Genomic DNA, 21,255 nt, shown 5'->3' with positions numbered 1-21,255 from the left:
CTTTGAGAGATGTGATTAGGCAAAAATGTGTGGTAAACAATAAGCATATATTTTTTTTTAAACAATAAGCAGTCATTTAAATTGACACAGGCTTACATATTCCAAGAAGTTTTATCGATAGCCTATGCTTGTTCTCTTAGATTTTCGGAAGGTGATTTATCTAAATGACATTGAGCATGAAGCCAAGAAGCTGGTCAACTCTATTGAAACAAGCAACCTATTGACTGCATCAGCCAAGGATCCCTCCGGTGAGCACCATTTGTTTATTTTCCTTGCAATGTGTCAAAAGGAGAATGCTTGAGCCCCTCTCTGAAGACCACAGGTGTGGGGAAAACAATGCAAAGTTAATTTATCTGGCTTCTATGTGCTAATGCTTGCATGCACAAGCATGCACACGTTTGCAGGTCTTAGCACATTAACGCGAGACCTATTGGCTTTGACACTGCGTAAGAGTTTTATGCTGCCTTGACATGCCAGAAATGCTAGATCGATGTTGTACATTCATGTGACCATTAACCTTCCTATGGAAAATTCGTGCCGGCATTCACTGCAGAAGTACTGTGGTCTTCCCTCCAATGGTGCTTGTCATTGTTACGGTGACGTCACCATGAGGTAGATAGTCCAGACGGAGTGGCAGAGCTGTCTGAACATCACAGAATGTTCGAAGAGTTAAGCCAGCATCCAGTTCTTCTTCCTGGCAGAATGTCTAAAATTTTCTGATTTTGGGATATCAGAGGTCCAATACTTATACCCCTTTCTGCCTATGAAGCAGACAAACATCAAAGGAAAGTTTTTGTAGTGCACAAAACCCTGCATTTCCCTGACCTGGCTCCAAACACACTAAAGGTGGTGGAGACAGCTTTGTGTGGGGACAGGCACAGTCCTATTCAGGTGTCAGTGGCAACTCCTCTCACCACTCTACCTCAGGAAGGCTCATCAGCCTGATGATGGCCCATCAGGTTATGCAAGGCACACCTCAGCTCCCTTTGTGAGCCTGTCGAGAGTGAATTCACAAGAGCCCAACTGTCATCCAACTCAGATGTGTATTCAACAGGCAGGCAGAGGCACAGAATGGTTAAGCAAAAAAAAGCCCACTTTCTGAAAGCGGCATTTTCAAACACACAATTTAAAAACTAACTTCACCAAAAGATGTATTTTTAAATTGTGAGTCCAGAGACCCCAAACTCCAAATCTTTATCTGCTCCCAATAGGAAGTTACACTTAAAAGATATTTCAAGGCAATCCCCATGTTACCCTATTGGAGATATAGGCCTTTCAACAGTGAAAGACGAAAGCAGCAGTATTTTATTATCAGGAGAACTAAAATACAATTGCACAGGTCCTACTTTTTAAATGCACTGCACGATGCCCATGCGGCTGCCTTGACCCTACCTTAGGAGGTAACTTTCAGGTAGTAAAAGGGAAGGTTTGTGCCTGGCAAGAGGGTGAACTTGCCAGGTCGAAATGGCAGTTTAAAACTACACTCACAGACACTGCAGTGGCAGTCCTGGGACTTGGTTGCAGGGTTACACATGTGGGTGGCACATCAGTGCTGCAGTCCCACTAGTAGCTTTTAATTTACAGGCCCTGGGTACACCTGGTGCACTGTACTAGGGAGTTACTAGTAAATCAAATATGCCAATCATGGATAAACCAATCACCAATATAATTTAGACCGAGAGCACATGCATTTCAGCACCGGTTAGCAGTGGTAAAGTGCCCAGAATCCTAAAACAAAACAAAGACAGGTTAGAAGAAAATAGGTGGAAGAAGGCTAAACATTTGGGAATACCCTGCAAACAGAGCCAGGACCAATACACATAATCCCACTTTCCCCTGCATGCACACAGTTCATTTTTGTCTCTGAATATGTAACCTCTACACATGTGGGTTTTTAGCCCTTCTTACCTGTGTGTATATAGTGCTATAAACTATATACACCAATTTCTCTCTAACCCATTTACAGCCCTCACTCACATTTATAAACTTGTTTCTCCTTAATCGGTATGTACAAGGCCTCCATTAACCTGTGTCCAGCAATCCCTTGCTCAATGGGTGCACTGATCGCTCCCTCAGTGTGGTGTCCACACCCTCGCATGTACAGAGTAAGACACATAAACTAAGTTAGACACACATGTCTCTGCCTTCTTATCCCTCTGTCATACACACACAAAACCCGAGTACTTGGGTATGTGAGGGTAGAAGTTCTTCCTTTGAAAATCTGACTGAAAAGATGGTTCTCATAATTTGCCATCTTATTCAAAGTACATCTAGGAATCTCAAATCTGGAGACAACGTTACCTACCTCCAACCTCATGCATCATAGCTCTCTCTGAATAGCCTAAGAATTCCACTATTGAGTGTTATTTGTTTTACTAAATTAACTTGTATTGCCATTTTTGGGCTTGCTATCTATTGCCTTTGCTATTGTGCCAAATGTTTTAGTCATCACATTAGAAGAAGTTGTTCAGGAACACTCTGCTAATTTTGTTTAAGGCCCATGTAAAATGTTATGTGCCTAGGTGTGATCTTGAGTACCTTTTGACATTTTGATATTCTGCTTGCCAAACAAAATCCCTGGAATAACACAAAGTGCATAATGAAGCCATTTTCAGGAAAAATGCGAGCTCAGGGACAACACGAACAGAAGGTGAGCAGCTGCTGGTCGCATTATTTGAAAGTGCTATCTTTCGTGGAAATGGGGGGCATATTATCAAGGACCAGTGATAAAATTATCGCTGTTTCCTGCCTATAAAACGGCGATAATGGGCTTGATAATACGCTCTTGTTAATTCCCATAGAAGCCTATGTTAACACCATGACATGGGCTTCTATGGGACTTAACAAGGGCGTATTATCAAGCCCATTATCGCCGTTCTATCAGCAGTTTCCTGCCGATAAAACAGCGATAATTTTATCACTGGTCCTTGATAATATGCCCCTATGTCCTTAGATACAAAATGGATGAAGGGTTGCTCTGAACGCTAAAACATAGCACAACATGCCATATTTTGCTCTTTCACTTAATTTTCCCAAAGTTTCATGTGATTTCACAAGAGGAAGCTCTGTAAATTTTGTACCCCCTATATTGTTTGTTGGGCTTTTCTGTCAGTGACATTTGCTTCCCTTCTTTCTTATACAAACAAGTGTTACGCTATATTTTTTCCTATAATGTCAGTTAAATATGTATGTGACAATTAACAACATTTGATATAATACAACTAAATTTACACATTAACATACATAAACGGGTTTCATAGGATGAATCAGGCATAGTTGTCGTTTCTTGTCGTGAAGCGTTCTCTCCTCCATGGTGGTGAGGAATTTTCTATATTAGTAAATAAAGCAGTGTGGTATTTGATATCAGGGGCGGCACCTCTGCTAAGGCAGAGGTGCATCGCCCCACTGCTCTCAGAGCAGAAAAAAAAAATAAGGTGATGATAACCCTGTTGTTATCATTTTATTTTTCTTCGCTACGGGGCTGGGTTCCGATTAGGCAGGGCTGGTGTCAGAGGAGCTTGGGAGGAGTGGTTTGAGCGCATGACGGATTGGCCGGCAATCTTGGCCTGGCCAAACGGATGCGCACTATGGTGCAGATTTACAAGGAACTGAGGGGCATATTATCAAGAATGGGCGTTACATTATCGCCGCTTGTATCAGCAGGAAACTGCCGATAAAGCGGCGATAATGTGCTTGATAATATGCTCTATGAATTCCAATCGAAGCCCATGTTAGATGTCTTCACATCTAACATGGCCTTCGATTGGAATTCATAGAGCATATTATCAAGCACATTATCGCCGCTAATGTGCTTGATAATATGCTCTATGAATTCCAATCGAAGCCCATGTTAGATGTCTTCACATCTAACATGGCCTTTGATTGGAATTCATAGAGCATATTATCAAGCACATTATCGCCGCTTCATCGGCAGTTTCCTGCCGATAAAAGCGGCGATAATGTAACGCCCGTTCTTGATAATATGCCCTTGAATCTTCTGCATTGATGAGTCCATTTCCTTTCACCAGCGTCAAACATCCAAAGCTCAATATCCTTTATTCTGTTTTCTAATTTTTGTAAGGATTTTAGAAAACAATACTTCGTACCAATTTTTAAAACTGGCAAATATATTAATTATCAGTATGTTTTTATCTGGAAAATGTGGATATCTGCTTTTCTGTTACCTCATATATTATTATACCAACAAAAGGAACCGTAAAAGGACAATTTTTAACGGGGTCCAGTGTACGTGTCCGAGAGACTAATTACAAAGCAATGTACAAAGTTCCCCAGGTGGGGTGGTGAAAAGTCAGAGTGTGTCGAGTGGAGCGTGAAAAGCAGAGTAAAAGAAAAAAGTCAAAGAAGGGGAATATCCCTTGTTGGAACTAGAACCCTCACACATCCAGCAATCTAGATGTCATGCTTCATCATATGGGGTCTGCTCCTCGTCAGACTGGCGCTGCAATGTCTGACGGGCACCCGTAAAGGGGCTCTTTATCGGAGATCTTTTGTTCCAGCCATATGGTGCATGCGGGTGTGAGGGAAGAAAAGGGGTGTAGTCGTAAGAGAGTGGTGAATTAAAAAAGGTGGGTCAGTCCACAATTAATTTTATTCGTGTGGCTAACGCCCTTAATTTAAAATGGTAGGAGGGGAGATATGTGCTAGGAAAGTACAAAGCAAAATACCTACAACCCCCTGGTCAGGTCAACATGTTTCTTGCCAGGATGGCAATTCGTCAGGACCTTTGTGAGACGTACTACACAGTGAACTGGCATGCGCAACCATAGCATTAACTGAAAACTTTTTCCAGTATGGTACCCAGCTCTACCACCAAATCAGAGGTACCTCGATGGGTTCTACATTTGCTCCAAGCTTGGCCTGTATCTACATGTCTACATTTGAAGAGAATGTAATCATCTCCCCTAATAACCCCTACGAGACAACCTTACTGTGTGGCGCAGATACATAGACGATATTCTCGTACTATGGAAAGGAGACCGCACCTCCTGTGAGTCCTTCTGTACATGGATGAATCTGCAGAATCCCTTCCTCAAGTTCACGGGCACGATATCAGATTCCACTATCCCCTTCCTTGACCTCAGTAGTAGTCTCAACCCGGACGGGTTGAAGACCACTCTCTATCGCAAAAGTACAGATAGGAACAGTCTCCTCCTCTACGGGAGCCACCATCCAAAAGCTCTGAGGGACAACCTGCCATTCGGACAGTTCCTCCGGGTACGTAGAAATTGCACAGAGAGAACTGACTTCAATCATGAGGCAACTATCCTACAACATAAACTACAGGATAGAGGTTACCCGGCTCGTCTTGTGTATAATTCTCGCAAACGAGCTCTGAATAACCCCAGGGACGCACTACTGGAGACAAACCTAAATGAATCTGATGATTTGATCACGTGTGTCACCTCCTTTACAAGAAACTCAGACCATATAAAGAAAACCATAAACAAACATTGGCACATTATCAACTCCAGTGGTCTGAATCTTCCTCCCCCGAGGTTTGCGTTCAAAAGAACGGCTAACCTCAAGGATTCCCTCATTCACACACAGCCCAAGAAACAAATTACCAAGAGTCAAAGTACTTTATGGGACCTCCCTCCAGTGACAGGACACTTCCCTTGTGGGGGCTGCGTTGTGTGTCCCCAGACTCGACCTTTTAAGGAGATTATGCTCACCGAGACCTTTAATTGGCAGCTACGTAGACATACCAATTGTAACAGTACCAGATGCATTTATCTCATTACGTGCCCTTGCAACAAGCACTATCTTGGAATAACCATGAGACAAGTGAAAATACGCATAATGGAGCACAAGAGCAACATTAGATGTCTCAAGACACGCACCAAGCTATATGAACACTTCACTCAGCAGGGCCATCAGGCAGACAACATACGCTGGCTAGTCTTGGAATCCCACCCCCTCATCTCACAACAGGCACTGTTCAGAATCAAACAGAGATGGGTTCATCGCCTCCAACTTGATATATGTGGCCTGAACGACTCGATTCCATGGTCGACACTGTTGCATTAAATCTGTACTCCATGCTGTCACTTCAACTACACGGTGCAATGAATCCACTGCCGACCCACACCTAAGATGGTGGCCTCTTTTGTGCTACTGGCACCACTGACGGCTTCGTTGTAGCATTCTGGAGCACCCCACTCCGACGCATGCGCAGCCTTCCGTTGAAGCCCAGCCCCCACGCGGACTTGGCGAGACAGGAACTACTTATACTCCGTATGGACGACGGCTGCTTCACCAGCTGCTCTGTCCTGACCAGACTGTGGGGGTAGGTGTTAGCGGCGCTGACCGCACGCCAACCGGGTAAGTCTGCTTGGAATTTTCTGCTACATGCTCCCGCCTCGTGATCCCAGCCGGCTTCGAGACATGCCGGGTGCGGTATTGCCGATGGGACGGGGGGCGATCACTGACCTACGGTGATCCGACGCAGTCCCTTGGACGCGAGGTTTGTCTCTGTTGGCACACTCTTACGTATGCTTTGGTTGTGCCCTGAACGCAGTTTTGACCGTGGCCAGTACCTGCTCACCAACGATTCCCTTTTGGGTGCGCGGGGACAGCCTGCGCCGATCCGGTGTTTGGGTGCTCACTTTGACGTACGTTGAAGCCTCAGGTTTACTTGTTTCCGCGTGACTGCTTTGGCGCGCTAATGACCTGCTTGGTTCATCTCTACCCCATCGGCAATTTCCACTCTATGAGTCTTGACCCATTACGGGTTATTACCATCACACTGGCGAGTGACCCCTTATGCTCCATATCGACGCTCTCTTCCCCCCCCTTTTTTTAGGTTCCTGACCTACGCGTGCAGGTCCCACTAGAGCAGACTGCGGAGCACCTTTGGATCTCCCTTAGGGTAAGATCTGACACTGGGCATCTCACTTTCCTCCTGTTTAGCGTTTTCATAAACTAATCTGCATCAATGTCTGTTCCCCTTGTAAAGGTATCTGTCAATCCCAGTACAGTCATTTGCAGTCACTGTCCCTTACAGTCACGAGTGTGTCTTTGAGCGTTTTGTTGATGTGACCATGTACAATAGAACCTCAATCATTGTTTTATTATGCATTTCCTTCTAGGTCACTCCTACTCAGCAGGACCTCTGTGCCTGCCCTAATACGACCTCAAGGTTTAAGGTTGTATGAACACCAATTTTTTCACTGTGTAGTACGTCTCACAAAGGTCCTGACGAATTGCCATCCTGGCAAGAAACATGTTGACCTGACCAGGGGGTTGTAGGTATTTTGCTTTGTACTTTCCTAGCACATATCTCCCCTCCCACCATTTTAAATTAAGGGCGTTAGCCACACGAATAAAATTAATTGTGGACTGACCCACCTTTTTTAATTCACCACTCTCTTACGACTACACCCCTTTTCTTCCCTCACACCCGCATGCACCATATGGCTGGAACAAAAGATCTCCGATAAAGAGCCCCTTTACGGGTGCCCGTCAGACATTGCATCGCCAGTCTGACGAGGAGCAGAACCCATATGATGAAGCATGACATCTAGCTTGCTGGATGTGTGAGGGTTCTAGTTCCAACAAGGGATATTCCCCTTCTTTGACTTTTTTCTTTTACTCTGCTTTTCACGCTCCACTCGACACACTCTGACTTTTCACCTCATATATTATATCTGCTTTTGATAGAAGGAAAATCTTGCACACTTAAGGCCGATTCCGATGTCGTTAGGAAACTGTTCCGAACTAATTGGTCTCGGACTTGTTTCTGAAAGACTAGGGTTCTGCGAGTCCGGACAACCGATTACGATGCTACCCACCATCGTTCGGTTGGACTCGCATTGACTTTAATGGGAGTCTGTGTTCCGAACGAGAACACAGGCTCCCACTGAAAAAAGGCGTGTTTGTGGAAAACCTTCTACCCTGTGGCGGGCACCCCATGGTGCCTGCCACATTGTGCATGGTGACGAAGAGGGTTCCCTTGGGTACCCAAAGAGCCCCATTCGTACACCTCTGGGTGAAGAGGGCCCCACAACGAGCCCCCAAATACAGATTCCAACAGCTGTTTCGTGTCAGGCAAACCAAATCGGAAGGCTGCCAGAATCGTTCATCGTAATCCCCCATCCAGAAAACATGTCCATATAGCTGTACAAATCGGCTCTGAGAGACTCGGGCTGTCTGAATGCCTTTCAAAATCGATTTGGACTGCTTCAACGGTTTCCGGGCATCGTAATCGGTCATTCGGAAATGTGTGCGATTCATTCAGAAATAAGGTTCCGAATCAGATTCTGCAAAACTGAATCCCATTTGGATCCTTTTCAAATGACATCGGAATCGGCCCCTTAGAAGTTATGTCCTATGAGGCTGCACTATATATATGCTCAAGAAGCTTTTAGCCATATTAGTATGTGTTCTCTTGATAGTCTTATTTGGTAGAGTCTTTTTAATTTATTATAAAGTATATGGGCCTAAACGCAGTGTATCTTTAGCTTTGTATATGTAGATGCCTTTATTTAGAACAAAGATATGGCCATTAGATGTAGCTGTCGATATAATCATAGTTTGCTTACATGCAATTAATCGGATCTTAATAAATGCAATAAGAACGAGAGTGCAATGTTTTTAAAATGGAACAAATATATTACTTTTATGATTCTATTATGGATATTATTATATTTGAATAAAGTAATATTGAATTACATTGAATTGACTTTGCCAAAGCGTGTTTTATTTGTGGGAAATTAGTTACTGCCCCATGTGTATCTGTATGAGCAATGTTGTTGAGGATGAGAAGTGCATTTTACTGTATTTAGAAATTGTTGCTTAAAACAAATATGTGTGTATTATGGAACAAATAACTTTAAGGAATCTTTACAAAAAATCAAAGCCAAGGCAGGTCCAGTATAGTATCAAATTGCACTTTAGAAATTGAAGAAATTCTGTAAAAAATTTGATCCATACGTTTTTATATTGATTTAATACATGATTAGTTTTAAGGAATTTCTTTCACCAATATGAACAGTGCTTCAATCTTTTCTTGTAGTTATACCTGGCGTCCATGAGAGGACAAAACAAATACTGGATTGGTCTTACAAATGAAAAACCAGGTGGACACTGGTATTATGTTGATGGATCAGCATACAAAGAACCATTGTAGGTATTTCTGATTCTTGCCTATTAATCCTATAATATGCTCCAATTAACGTACTGAACATGCTTTTAATATGTACTTTATTTGAGGTGGTTGATATTTCACAGATTTAGATGCTTGGAGGTGTGACCATGTGACATGCTTTAATGAGAACATATTAAGTAGGTCTTGCCTACTGGCTTTTTTTAGCTGGTAAAGGAACGATTGTGTACAATACAAATACTTAGGGACTCATCCCATCGTAAATCGGGACCGCCCGCCATAAGGGTGGGGGTCCCGGGGGTGCCATTAGGATCCAGAGTGAAGACCGCATGCCTTTCAGTGGCGGCATTGCCGCCACGGAAAGGCATTGTCAAATGACCATTGTAATATGGCTGGCGGTGTCTGATAGACACCGCCACCATATTAATCCTTTTCCGCCCCGGCCGCAATGCGACCGGGGCGGAAAAGTGGCAGGCGGTGTTTTGCTCCGCCGTGGTCCCCCCCGCCATTCTAATATGGCGGGGGGGGAATACAGGGAAGGATGGCGGGCGGATTGCCCCCGTCATGCTGGCAGCCATCCTAATGGACCCCTTAGAGTCGTTTTAGGGTCCGCCAATAGCTTACTGTTGGTTGGTTTTCTTGTCTATCCTATTTGCTCGCTTCACATGCATTATTGTATTTGTCCCTTCCCTGGTGCATAGCTTCTTTTCCATACTTTATTGTATGATTTGTATTGTTTCTTGGCTCAGATCAGGAAACCAGTCCCTTACAATAAGGCCCTGACCTTGACTCACAAAGGCCACATTGCTGGTGCTAAGGAAGGAGGAGGCTGCTGAATCCAGTGTATTTGAGGCAGGAGGTGTAATTAGAGCGCCTGAAAAGATGTCTCTTTTAATGGAGGTCCAGAAATCTGCACCCTGGGCTGCTGTTGTGCACCAAAAGGGTGTAGCAAATTTCCCAGTTCCTTGTCAAGTGGAAAGTAAATAGAAAGCATTTTCCTTTAAAGTATCTAAAGGTATGAGTTTACTTTCCTTCAAGTATGTAGATAAAAAAAATACAAGTATGGCTTGACTTATGAAGGCAAGACCTATTGTTTATACCACCACTTGTTTTTATTTGTAAAGCGCACCATCACTAAATAGCTTCTTGGTGTCACTGTACTTAAACTAACCTATGTATGCTGCCTACACCTCTACAGTGTTTATATCACGCACTTGCTCCCAGGTGGTGATTTTGACAAAAAGGGGTACTGAAGCCAGCATTAGGAATGTGACAATTGCAGCTTAGGGCATGAAAATGTGAATACCACTGCTTTTTTAAAATCAGTGAGACCTATTGGCTTTGTCAATCCTTGTTCATTCGCCTCTCCTGCCTTTTTCTTTACAAGGGATGCAGTATACAGTAAGCGTGGAAGCTTCGTAGAAGCTCCACCCACTTTCCACCTCTCATTTTCATTGGCTTGTGTCTTAAATGCTGCCTTCTGATTGGTTATAGGCTTGTTAGTCCCTCCTAATGATGGCCATGTCGTCGTTTGTGTCCTTCCATGGCTAGTGCCCCTTTATTGCACAGATAGTTTATTCCTGTGCCCCACTCCTGCAGTCCAATGCCTTTTCACACACCCCCCGTGCCTTGTCACCTGCCCGCACTGCTGTTTCCAATACAATAGGTCTCATGGAAATGCGAGTCCTATTACATTGCAAATGCTTGTTTTTGCAGTAACCAATGGGACCATGCTCGCTGTCACTCTCAGCCAATCACAGCCTTCAGTGCTATCAGGGCAGGCTTTCTGAGGCACAAGAAGCGACGTGTTCCTGATGCATAATCAGGCCGGGTGGCTGTCTTCGCCAGAAGTCAAACCTGTACCTGTGTTCGGCTGCTGAGAGCGGTAGCGGGGCCTTAGTCAATCCAGAACCTGTGGTCCCCTTCATATGGGTAAATCACGGTGCTGTTTAAGCTGCCTCTGGTCCTGCTCTTGATAAGACAAACAGACGGAAGGTGAACCGAGCAGCAGGTATTACCGTGTTGGTTTCTACTGTGTTGTGTGGGATTGACTCTCATTTGATATGTCTGTCCCGGAGCAAGGGAGCGAAAGATGCTAAAGAGGCCGCTTTCTGCTCATCGATGCGTGTCCCTGAAAGGATCAATGCCATGCACCTCAACATGTCGAATTTGTCAGAACGATGTTGTACGGGTGGGCTTTGGTGTATGGAATTGTCCCACAGAGCTGAAACCTATGTTTCCCCTGCTCTGGCACTGAGCACAAGATGTGTACAGGAGGATATCAGTGGCCAGCATGTATTTATGAAACATCTGCATTTGGAAAACATTCGGTACAAAGCTGCTTTAACTTTATAGATATTTAATTCACAGCTACTTTGGTGGGGGCTTAAGCCACCTGGTGCGTGTCATGAATATAACTTTTACGTTAGACAGATTTAGTGTATGGCTAGTCAGCACCAGTACTAGTTAGCGTTGCTCCTCACAAGCTCCTCTTCAGTGCGCTGCCTGCTCATACCCCGGCTAGCGCTCTCGGGGTAGGTGATGCCAAGGACCGGGGATTAGACTGTGCATCCTACCAAGGGGGTGGGGGGATGGCTCTGAGTTTTCCATCTCTAACTGGGAGGGCGCCGTTTTAGTGGTTGTGTACTTTTGTGGTTCTAACTTTCAAGAATCAGGAAGTTGATATAGTGATGGTCAGACCAGTCACAGGGGAGAATGGATTCAAGATGGATGGAGTTGTGGTTGGAGATGAATAGATCCAGTGTCAAGCCTAGGTTGTGTGTGGGGCTGTCACAGAATTGGGTCAGTGAGAGATTGGTTAGGACATTTTTGAGGGATGTAACCACCTGATCATGTGGATCATTCCAGTGGAGATTGAGGTCACCAAGGAAGATCTGGGGGCAGTGTCGGCCCAGGTTGGAGGAGATGGTTTACATAGTTTGTTCAATTAGAGGGAGTTTATCACCTGGGGGTGGTAGAAGATGTGAGGCTGTGCAAGGGTCTGTGTGTGCTAGTGATATTGATGCATAAGTATTCACAGGATGAGAGATTGGCTGAAGGGGACTGTTTTGCTGTGAGAGAGTTGTGGAAAATACAGTCTGTGCCCCCTCCCATTTTCCTAACTCGGTTTAGTCTGATAATGTTGTGACTGGGAGGGACTAAAAAGTCAAGGATAGGGCCAGAGGATTTGTTAAGCCATGTTTCTGAGGATAAGGAGGTCCAGTTCTTGGGTAAGGATGAGATCAGCAAGGTCTGTGGCAGTTTTCATAGCTGATCTACAGTTAAGTAACATGTATTTCAGGTGTGATTTATGCAGGGTGTCTGTGAGTGTGGGTTGTGTAGTGTGGATCTGCATGAGGCTATTAATGTTTATGGAATTGGTGTTGAGTCTTAGAGCTCTATGAGGGTTGGGTGTGATGCATTGGATGGGTTCCGCATAACCATCTTTAGGGAATGTCGAGCTAGGGGCAATTAGTGGGGCTGTTTGTGAGGATCTAGTAGTGGCTGAGATGGCAGACTGAGGAGAGGTGTACTCAAGGAGGAGGGAGAGAATTTCAGGTTCTGAAAAAGGATTTTTGGATCCGGCAGGTCTAGATAGGGCATTGGGGTAGGGAGTGGTATTCCAATTCTGGGCAGGTGGTTTCAGCTGGATCATATGGGGATCTCCCGTGATTTCCTGTTGGGAGAGAGATGAGGGATGAAATGTGTGGACATGTTGGAAGAGAGGTCAAGGGCTAGCTCTTCGGTGTACTTAATGAGTTTTTGGATGAACGTTTTGTGAGTTAGAAGTTCCTGGTTTATTGTCTTGAGCTTTTCAGCAGTATCTGAGTATGCATTATGGGTCACGTGGAGGTGAGGTGGAGGGTTGGTCTGTGGGAAGGGCGGAAGAGAGAACAGGGCAGGCGGACGGGGTTATGGAGGACATACGCTAATGGAGAATTTCCTCTCTGATGTACAGGCACGCAAGGATAGTGGGCAATGGGTAGAGGAAGGGAGGGTAGATGAGTTCCTTTTGGAAAGTGGGCAGGCCTGCTGTTGCGGGAGGGAGTTATATAGGCAAGGGCTGTTGGGAGAGGGGGTGGGGGAAGGGTCTTAGAGGTGGTCAGAACGAGGAATAACAAATGCTCCATGATTACTGCCAATAGTTGGGGCAGGTCGTGGCAGGATGGGTGAGTTAGGGGAGCCTGGGGTTGGAGGAACTATAGTCCTGTGTGTGTTGATCGGTGTAGGTGAGGCAGTCCTCGGTTAGCGAGGGATCAGTGAGCTCCTGAGACGGGGTAAGGGGAAGTGCATACCTAGATTAAACAGGGGAGTCACTAGTGACCAAATATCTTTTAAAGAGGACAAATCTTTCACCAAAGATGACTAGGTTGCGATTGGTGGCCTGAATTAGTATAGTCCCATTGTTGTAGATTTATATTGTGGCATTTTCTCTAAATGCTGGAGACTTTGTAGCCAAAAGTCACAGACCGCGAGGGGATTTTTTTGGCCGAGGTGATTCTGAGTAGGGAGTGGAACGTCAATCTTCACTGAGCTCTTCTTTTAGTGTAGAAGATCAGGTCGCTTGTAATAGTACCTTTTATTAGACAGAGGTAGAGGTCAGAGATAAGGGTTTCTGGGTTTGCTTTGAGAAGTCTATGTTTCAGGGTTTTAGTAGCATTTTTGGAGTGGTTGGTCGGATAGATAATTGTGTCGCTGTTAGTGCCAAACTTTTCAAGTCTGGAGTCAATACTGCACTGTGTAAGGGTGGTCATGGAGGACAGAGCTTAGGATACATGGTTTGGCAGTGAGGTAGGAATGAGCAGGTGTCCACAGAGTGATCCATCCAGATGGTGTGTCTTGAGGGTGTACCTTAATTTAGGCACGGTCGGATTAGCTAGGTCAAGTACTGAGGTATGGCATGGACATGACTTTATGGTGTCACCATGGTGGAACTCAGTAGGAGCTCTGCAGGAGGAGCGGTCTACTAATATGGCCTGGGGTTGCATCTTTGAACTGGGCATGGGGATTACAGCAGTTGTCCACTAAAGTTGTCCCGATTAGGGAATCTTCCCACACATATATTAGTAGGGCGCTGTTAGTTCTAAAGAGAGATCAGATTTATTGGGGAAGTAGGGTCAAGCAATCAGCCAAGCTATTGTAGTGAGGAGCGGGCAGCTGTTTACAACCCTTGATACCCAGGAGCCTCTTAATGGAGAGATCAGGGATATGCTGGATAGTGGTCATGTGCTAGGTCCCATTATAGTGTTTAGGAGAGTGTGGCACTGGGGTCATGCGTCAGATTAACTGTAGCACTAGTGAGCCGGGAGCAGCCATTTTAGAGAGACAGTACTAGAAGAGTGGTAGTGGGGTCAAACAATAAACCAAGTTATTCGAGAGAAGAGCAGGGGGCAACCATTTTAGAGAGAGGGAGGGGTCATTAAAAGTGGAAGGGGTCAGGCACTCAACCCAGATGTTCAGAGAGGTGGGGTGGCCATTTTAGAGATTTCAGTACTGCAAGGGGACAGGGATCTGAAGTCATTCATAGGGCACTTTCCCCAACATCAGCATGTGGAGGGAAATTCAAGAATGAGGCCATTAATCCCAATCCTCAGATTGAGAGCAGACAGATCTCGCATCAGAGATGTAAGATCCGTGATCCCCGCAGCAGCAGGAGGCGGGAGCGATCGATCATGGGCACCAGAGTCTCAAAGCCGATGCCCTGGGCCATACGGCACCTCTCGGAAACGGCTGGAGGCACACCAGGGGGCTGAGGGCTTAGAGAAGCGTAGTTATACCGGCGTGGTGCAGCAGGGTGAGGGGACATCGGTGGGCCCAGCGCTCTCCTTAAGTCCCACAGATTAAACACGGGAAGAGGCTGGGGGCTCAGAGCCCCGACCTCACAGGGGGCCGAAGGAACACAGTGGGTAGAGCATCGCGAGGATGGTCACCGACATCCAACCATTCGACATTGCCAGTGCCGTCGACCGCGACTCGAGGTAGGGTCGCATATGATAGCAGAGCCCAAAAGCGGCCCCTCATGAGAAGCAGCGGGCCGGGCCGCATCCAGCTAGTCGCGGAGCGATCTTCAGCCTCAGCTTCAATGAAGTGGAAAGGGGCCAGAGGGCAGGTGGAAAAAGGAAATCCGGAGCAGCCCCATGCCTAGGGCAGCGCACAGGGTCGAGGCAGTAGTCAGCAGTGGCTGTCTCCCGGCTGCCGAGACGAGCAGGGGGACAGCGGGGAGCAGTGTCACAGACGAACCGGGGATATCAGCTGGAGCCTGGGCCAAGATGACCATCAGGTCAAGGAGATCAGCCCGGTTGGCGACCTACCTTTCCGTGTCTCGCTTGGAGCTGCCCTGCTCCAGGAGCTTCAGGCTAAATGACCGCATTGTAGGCCAAGATGGTGGTGGATCTCAGACCAACTTTGCCATGGCAGCCACAGAACCAGGTCCCAACAAGAGTTCCAGTCATAAGGCCCAAGTCGAAGGCGCAGAAGGTGGCAGGGTCTTAGTCTCAGATGGAAGGCAGTCAGGCTGGCGAGGACATGTCCGTAGGGGCAAATCGGCTTTGTGAGCAGAGGGTAGGGGTCGGCTGGCAGGGGACGTCTCTCCCCGGTATCAGTGATCGGCAGAGCCTTTGTCCCCAGTGAGCACAGCGAGAAGGCCCAACGGCATCTTGTGCGCTGGTGGCGCAGCTCCGTCGCAGTAGATCACCTCAGTAGATCCCCTCCATCAAGATCGCAGGCGGGACAAGTGCAGTCGATCCATTGGCACAGTCGGGTGAAGGTGTCGTGCTGATGAGTCACGGCTCCACCAAAACAGGCAGGGCGGTTCAACAGCAGGTAGGAATCTTCAAAAGTTCAGTTACGATGAGTTACCAGTTTAGAGTGTTATAAAGTTGAAGGATGGCTGGTTAAAGCAGGGATTTTTGCCGATAAGGTAATCCCCTTCCAGGGCAATGTAAAATATTGAAACGGGTAACTTGCTCGCACAGTCGTGTATGACTGTCGCGATATCTCCTTTAGAAAATGATGTGGATTCTCGTCTTGTCCGATAGAAGTGATCAGGAGATGATCACTTCTACTACCAACCCGTGATTTTGACTCTTACCACAATTTCCACCGCCCTGATTACAAGCGCCGTTTTCAGCCCTGATGAGTCACAGGCACTGCCCTGGTGATGAAACACACGTCGGCTGGCGTTCTGTAAATACTCAAAAGAAAGAAGACGTATATAAAGTTTAATATATTGTTTTCACCATACAAACTGGTGTCTCTTGTTTTGTCTCAACCAACTAAATCACTCATAAGTTTTGTATACCTTACGTGTGCCCAGTATCTGCTGTATATAGAGTTATTAACATGTTTGGATGTAAATTGTACAACAAACACCATGTAAAAATAGGATAAAGTCGTTTAAAATTCAAAAAGTGTATTTTCTTAAAATGTAGAAATGTTTCACATTAGCACTTCAGATTATATCATTGCATCGAGAGCTATTTACTGAAAGTGAATTTTGAAAACATTTATATTTGCTCCATCCTAGCAGCAGTGCTTTCAGTTAACTTAGAGCTAGTCAGTTGTCTTGTGCACCCTATTTGTGGCCTAGATTATTTTTATACATGTAGCGATGTCAAACATAATATAGGTTTTTAGGTCAAGCATTCAAGACCTCTTGTATATACTTTGGGATATACTTATATGTTTATGTACTTTGTTGGCCCTCGAGATCAGCCCTAGGACTTGTCTGCTTCCGTTTAGGGACTTTTTTCCTGTTCAACTGCCTCTATTTAACTGTTTTGATAGAAAACGACCAGCAGAGGTCAGTAAAATACCAGAATTGGTTTCTGCTGAGGGACTTTCTTTTTTTTTTGGCAATTTCCTCTAATTAACTTTCTTGAGAGAAAACGGCCAGCAAAGGTCAGTAAAATACCAGAATCACTTTTTGCATTCTCTAGATTCCAGTCCATAGAAATTTTCTTCCATGAGCACCCTTAGTCAATAATATTTTTTTCAAATCTTGTATTTTCAGTGATATGACCAGCGAATGCCCTGATTTTAAGTTGAAAACAGAGCTTTATGCTATATTATTTCCTGCTGAAAGGCTCTATTTCTCTCCAAGTGTTCCCATACAAGGCGTATCACACAAGTTGGTGCTTTGTGCTTATTTTTCCTCAATGTTAAAGGACAGTAGATGTTTCAGTACCCAGGCAAATGTGCTGCATAGCTAAATACATATAAGGTCCCAAAGGAGAGACCGATTGCATTGCAAATGCTTGCTTTATATGTGTTTTCCATTTTTTTACTGTTCCATTGCCTTACTATAAACTCAATATATCCTAATAAGGCGGACAGGATATCCATCAGGTTTGTGACAGAATGCACATCTGCCAAACTCTGAATCAGAACATTAATTAAATGATCTTAATTACTGTACTAGAACCTCATTAATACTTAATAAATGACTGATTTTATTTTCCTTTTAACATTTATTTTTCTGTGTTATATCAGAATTCAAGTCGTACAGTAGAGAACTTTTATATCATTAGGTTGTGTTTGTAAAACAGTAGTTTGGTGTAATTCCTCAGAGAGGAAAATAAATGGTTTATAAATACACATCATACTGTTCCTCTGTTTTAGACTCGACGCTCTCGGCAGGGTCACTCGCAAACTTCATGCTTTCACTCCTCCATTTTTGCAGAATTTGTTTTTGTTGGCATTAGGGCTCTGTGCACCGTACCACTTCTGACCAGTGCTAAAATGTGTCTGCTCTCTCCTTTAAACATGGCTTAAAGCAAATTGACATATTTAATTTATGTATAAGTCCCTTGTAGAGTTGCGTACCATATACCCAGGGCCTTATACTACCAGTAGGTCTGCAGCACTTATTATGCCATCAACCTAAGTAGCCCTTAAAACATGTCCCATATCTTCCATTGCAGTCTGCATGCAGCTTTAAATTTCCAATTTGACTTTGCAATATAACCCCTTGCCAAGCCTTAAACTCCCCTTTATTGCTTTTAAGTCACCCCTATGGTAGGACCTAGGTAGCTCATAGGGAGGGTGCATTGTAATCGAAAGATTGGACAGGCAATTACCTGCCTTGGTAGAGAAAAACTCCGCAGCATATTATCAAGCACGGCGGTAAAATTATCGCTGCTTTAGCGGCAGAAAACTGCAGCTAAAGCGTCGATAATGGGCTTGATAATATGCCCTGGAGAATTCTAATAGAAGCCCATGTTGACACCAGAACATGGGCTTCTATTAGAATTCTCAAGGGCATATTATCAAGCCCATTATCGCCGCTTTAGCAGCAGTTTTCTGCGCCTAAAGCGGTGATAATTTTAACGCTGTTTCTTGATAATATGCCCCTCAGCTTTTCACTACTGTATAGCCTACCTGTCCCCTAGGATAACATTAGGTTGCCTTATTACATTTAGTAAGTGCTAACCGCTGTTGCCCCGTCACCTTACTTGCACGAAACGTGAAGGAGAAGTGGCTTGCTGCCCCTGGAAGCTGTCACCGACCACGACCATCTCAGCGTTCCACCCCGGCAGACTGCGGGAAGACAGAGTGCATCTAACTCATCAGTAGGGCATGGGAAGGCATACCCCAGCTCCTGCACACTACTTCAAGCTGCAGCTGGGTAAGACAGAAGCAGGGCCAGTAGGCCTTTTGCGACTTGGATGAAGTAGCACTAAAGCGCAATTGCATCATTGCGAGAGAAATTCTCAGGGCCAAAGTGAGACTTTGGGGCATATCAGCAACAGCTAGCAATAATTATCTTTAAGCGCGCTTAGTGCAAGTTTAATTATCGCCGGCTATAGCGTGATTAAATCACCAAAATAGCGCGTTATCAGCAACGCGTATCTCCAAGGCAATAACAAATCCAGCGATAGCGGCAAAATGTGCGATTATCGCAGGAAATCCAGCGATAAAAACACAGCGATAGGCAAATCCTTGATGATAGGGCCAGGTGGACTTATACTTACAATCCACCTCCCTTAGGATATCATGGCTAAGTCAGATAGAAAGCAGGCGTTCTGAAACCAGCAATAAGCGCTGTTAGCGCTACTTTTATCATCGCTACGCGGGTTTACGGCCAGATTGATAACAAGAGGAAGTTGTGTCACCGACATTTTCCACTTTATTTTAGTAAGGTACTCCCACTTTGCATATCATTAGCGTTGCGATGCTGGGCGTTAAGTAAACGGGCGCTGAGGCATGGAATCACGCGCTAGCGGGTCCTTGCTGATAATACGATAAAATTATCGCCGCTTTTCACCCGAAAACAGATGCTAAAGCGGCGATAATTCTATCACGGCCCCTTGATGATATGCCCCTTTGTTGTTGCTTGCTGGTGCAGGCAGCACCTGTGGGGTCATCCCGAGTAAACCGCCAGCGACACAATTGCGAACGTGGAGGAGGGATCTGGATGACACTGACTAGGAAACTGCGTGAGTGCACACCCTGAGAGACGTCGGTTTGTGTTATTTAGGGTGCTAAATCTTATCTTGTGTCTGTCATAGATGCTTCTTTTCTTACCAAAAGTAAGTATTGAACTAGATAATCACATTTTTGGTGTCACTGTTTCAGTTACCTTTGCTTAGCTTGCACCACCTCCCTCACAGAAACCTCGGAATGCTCGCGACGCGCTACCACTGAGAGTCAAGTGCTGAAGGGGTAATAAAAGTCCCTTTTACTCGGGACCCACAACAGGTCGGGCCCTAGACAGCAGGAGTTAAAAGGCCACACCCACCACGGTTGGGCCCAAGAACTCCTCCGTTTGCTCTTGATGATACACTATTTCTTTTTGCTTCTTTACATATTATACAAGCAGCAAAAATTAAGAAAAAATGTATTTTGAATTGCTGCAAAGTTTCAATATGTCTGTTTAATCGTCTTCCTTTCTTTCACCCTCTTTTCATCTCGCCTGCTTGCTGTCACAGTGCTCCCACTGGAGAACAACATCTTTGTAAGAACAAAAGCTGTAGGTGGTTGCAGTTATTTTATTTTTTTGGCATTTGCAGTTATTTCATTTTTTCTTGACAGTTTTTGGGCCCTCAATCAACCTGACAACTGGATGACCCCAGAGGGACAAACCGAACACTGTGCTGAGATGGTCAGCGGTGGCAGATGGTACGACATTCTCTGCACCATTCACTCGAAGTGGATTTGCAAAAAACAATGCCTTAAAAAATGATGAAAGTGGATATATTTCATGAAATGACAACAAACGACCCCCACGATTCAGAGTCCTGATTGTTGAACAGCCTCCTTGGTGTCGAGGTGAAACCTTGCATAACAATATGAATATATTCCTGAAATTAAGTAAAAAGTGTTTTCTTTACTTTTGTGTCTCAAATTATTTTTCCAAATCTACAACGTATTCATCATGATGCCGCTTGTCAAGTCCAAATCACAGTTTCTCGCCATAAGTATGACCCAGAAGTGCCCTATCTTGCTGGGAAGACAGATAGGGGCCACCTGACAACAATGTAAACAAGCATTTGCAATGCAATAGGTCTCGCATTTGCGAGAGTTACAGCTATTGGCAGTGTAAATAACAATGGGGCATATTACCAAGCAATAGCGATAATTATCGCTATTGCTTGGTTAGTGGTTAGAGACAAAACTTTATCGCTGAGCTGCGGCGATTTTTATCGGAAATAAACCTTGGTATTACCAAGGTTTATCGCAAATGCGATAAAAATCGGCCGCAATGCATGAATATCGCTGAAAAGTCAGCGATATTCATGCATTACCGAGCTAATGCTCTTAGCCATGTTATCCACCTCCCATTGGATAACATGGCTAAGAACTGCTCAGGGCAGGTGTTAGCTTTTGGAGATATTCGCGCTTAGCACGAATATCTCCAAAAGTTGGTAATAGGAGATAGCGATGTTAGCGACTGTTTCCAGTCGCTAACATCTTGGCACGCCCACTTTGCATGTCATTAGTGATAAATATCACTGACATGCAAAGTGGGGCCCAAGATGGTCGCTATCTCCTACTAGCTGTCGCTAACTGGTGTTAGCGACAGCTAGGTAATAGGGAGATCATTTTATCTCCGCTTTCTTGGCTTTTAAAAGCCAAAAAAGTGGAGATAAACCCCCTTGATAATATGCCCGAATATCTTTTATCTATGTGTT

General features: G+C 45.0%; 1 protein-coding gene and 1 long non-coding RNA gene across 3 annotated transcripts in view; both read left to right on the top strand.

Moving 5' to 3' along the window:
* LOC144817765 (uncharacterized) overlaps window positions 1-250 on the top strand; it is a 132,484-nt gene extending 132,234 nt beyond the window's left edge. The window contains exon 3 of the long non-coding RNA XR_013606975.1: window positions 141-250. This is a non-coding gene — a long non-coding RNA (uncharacterized LOC144817765). The remainder of the gene's footprint in view (window positions 1-140) is intronic.
* Window positions 1-20,453, top strand: part of LOC144817764 (C-type lectin domain family 4 member F-like) — a 484,664-nt gene extending 464,211 nt beyond the window's left edge. The window contains exons 6-7 of one of the 2 annotated variants that reach the window (XM_078674558.1): window positions 9,035-9,144; window positions 20,156-20,453. In XM_078674558.1, the coding sequence (XP_078530684.1) occupies window positions 9,035-9,144; window positions 20,156-20,306 (261 nt within the window). In that variant the 3' untranslated portion in view covers window positions 20,307-20,453. Of the gene's footprint in view, window positions 1-9,034; window positions 9,149-20,155 lie in introns of both variants that reach the window. The other variant, XM_078674561.1, reaches the window with a different exon arrangement.
* The last annotated feature ends 802 nt before the right edge of the window (window positions 20,454-21,255 follow it).

The sequence above is a fragment of the Lissotriton helveticus genome, chromosome 2_1, assembly GCF_964261635.1.
Source record: "Lissotriton helveticus chromosome 2_1, aLisHel1.1, whole genome shotgun sequence".
Taxonomy (NCBI): domain Eukaryota; kingdom Metazoa; phylum Chordata; class Amphibia; order Caudata; family Salamandridae; genus Lissotriton; species Lissotriton helveticus.
This window is presented reverse-complemented; position numbering and strand designations above follow the sequence as displayed.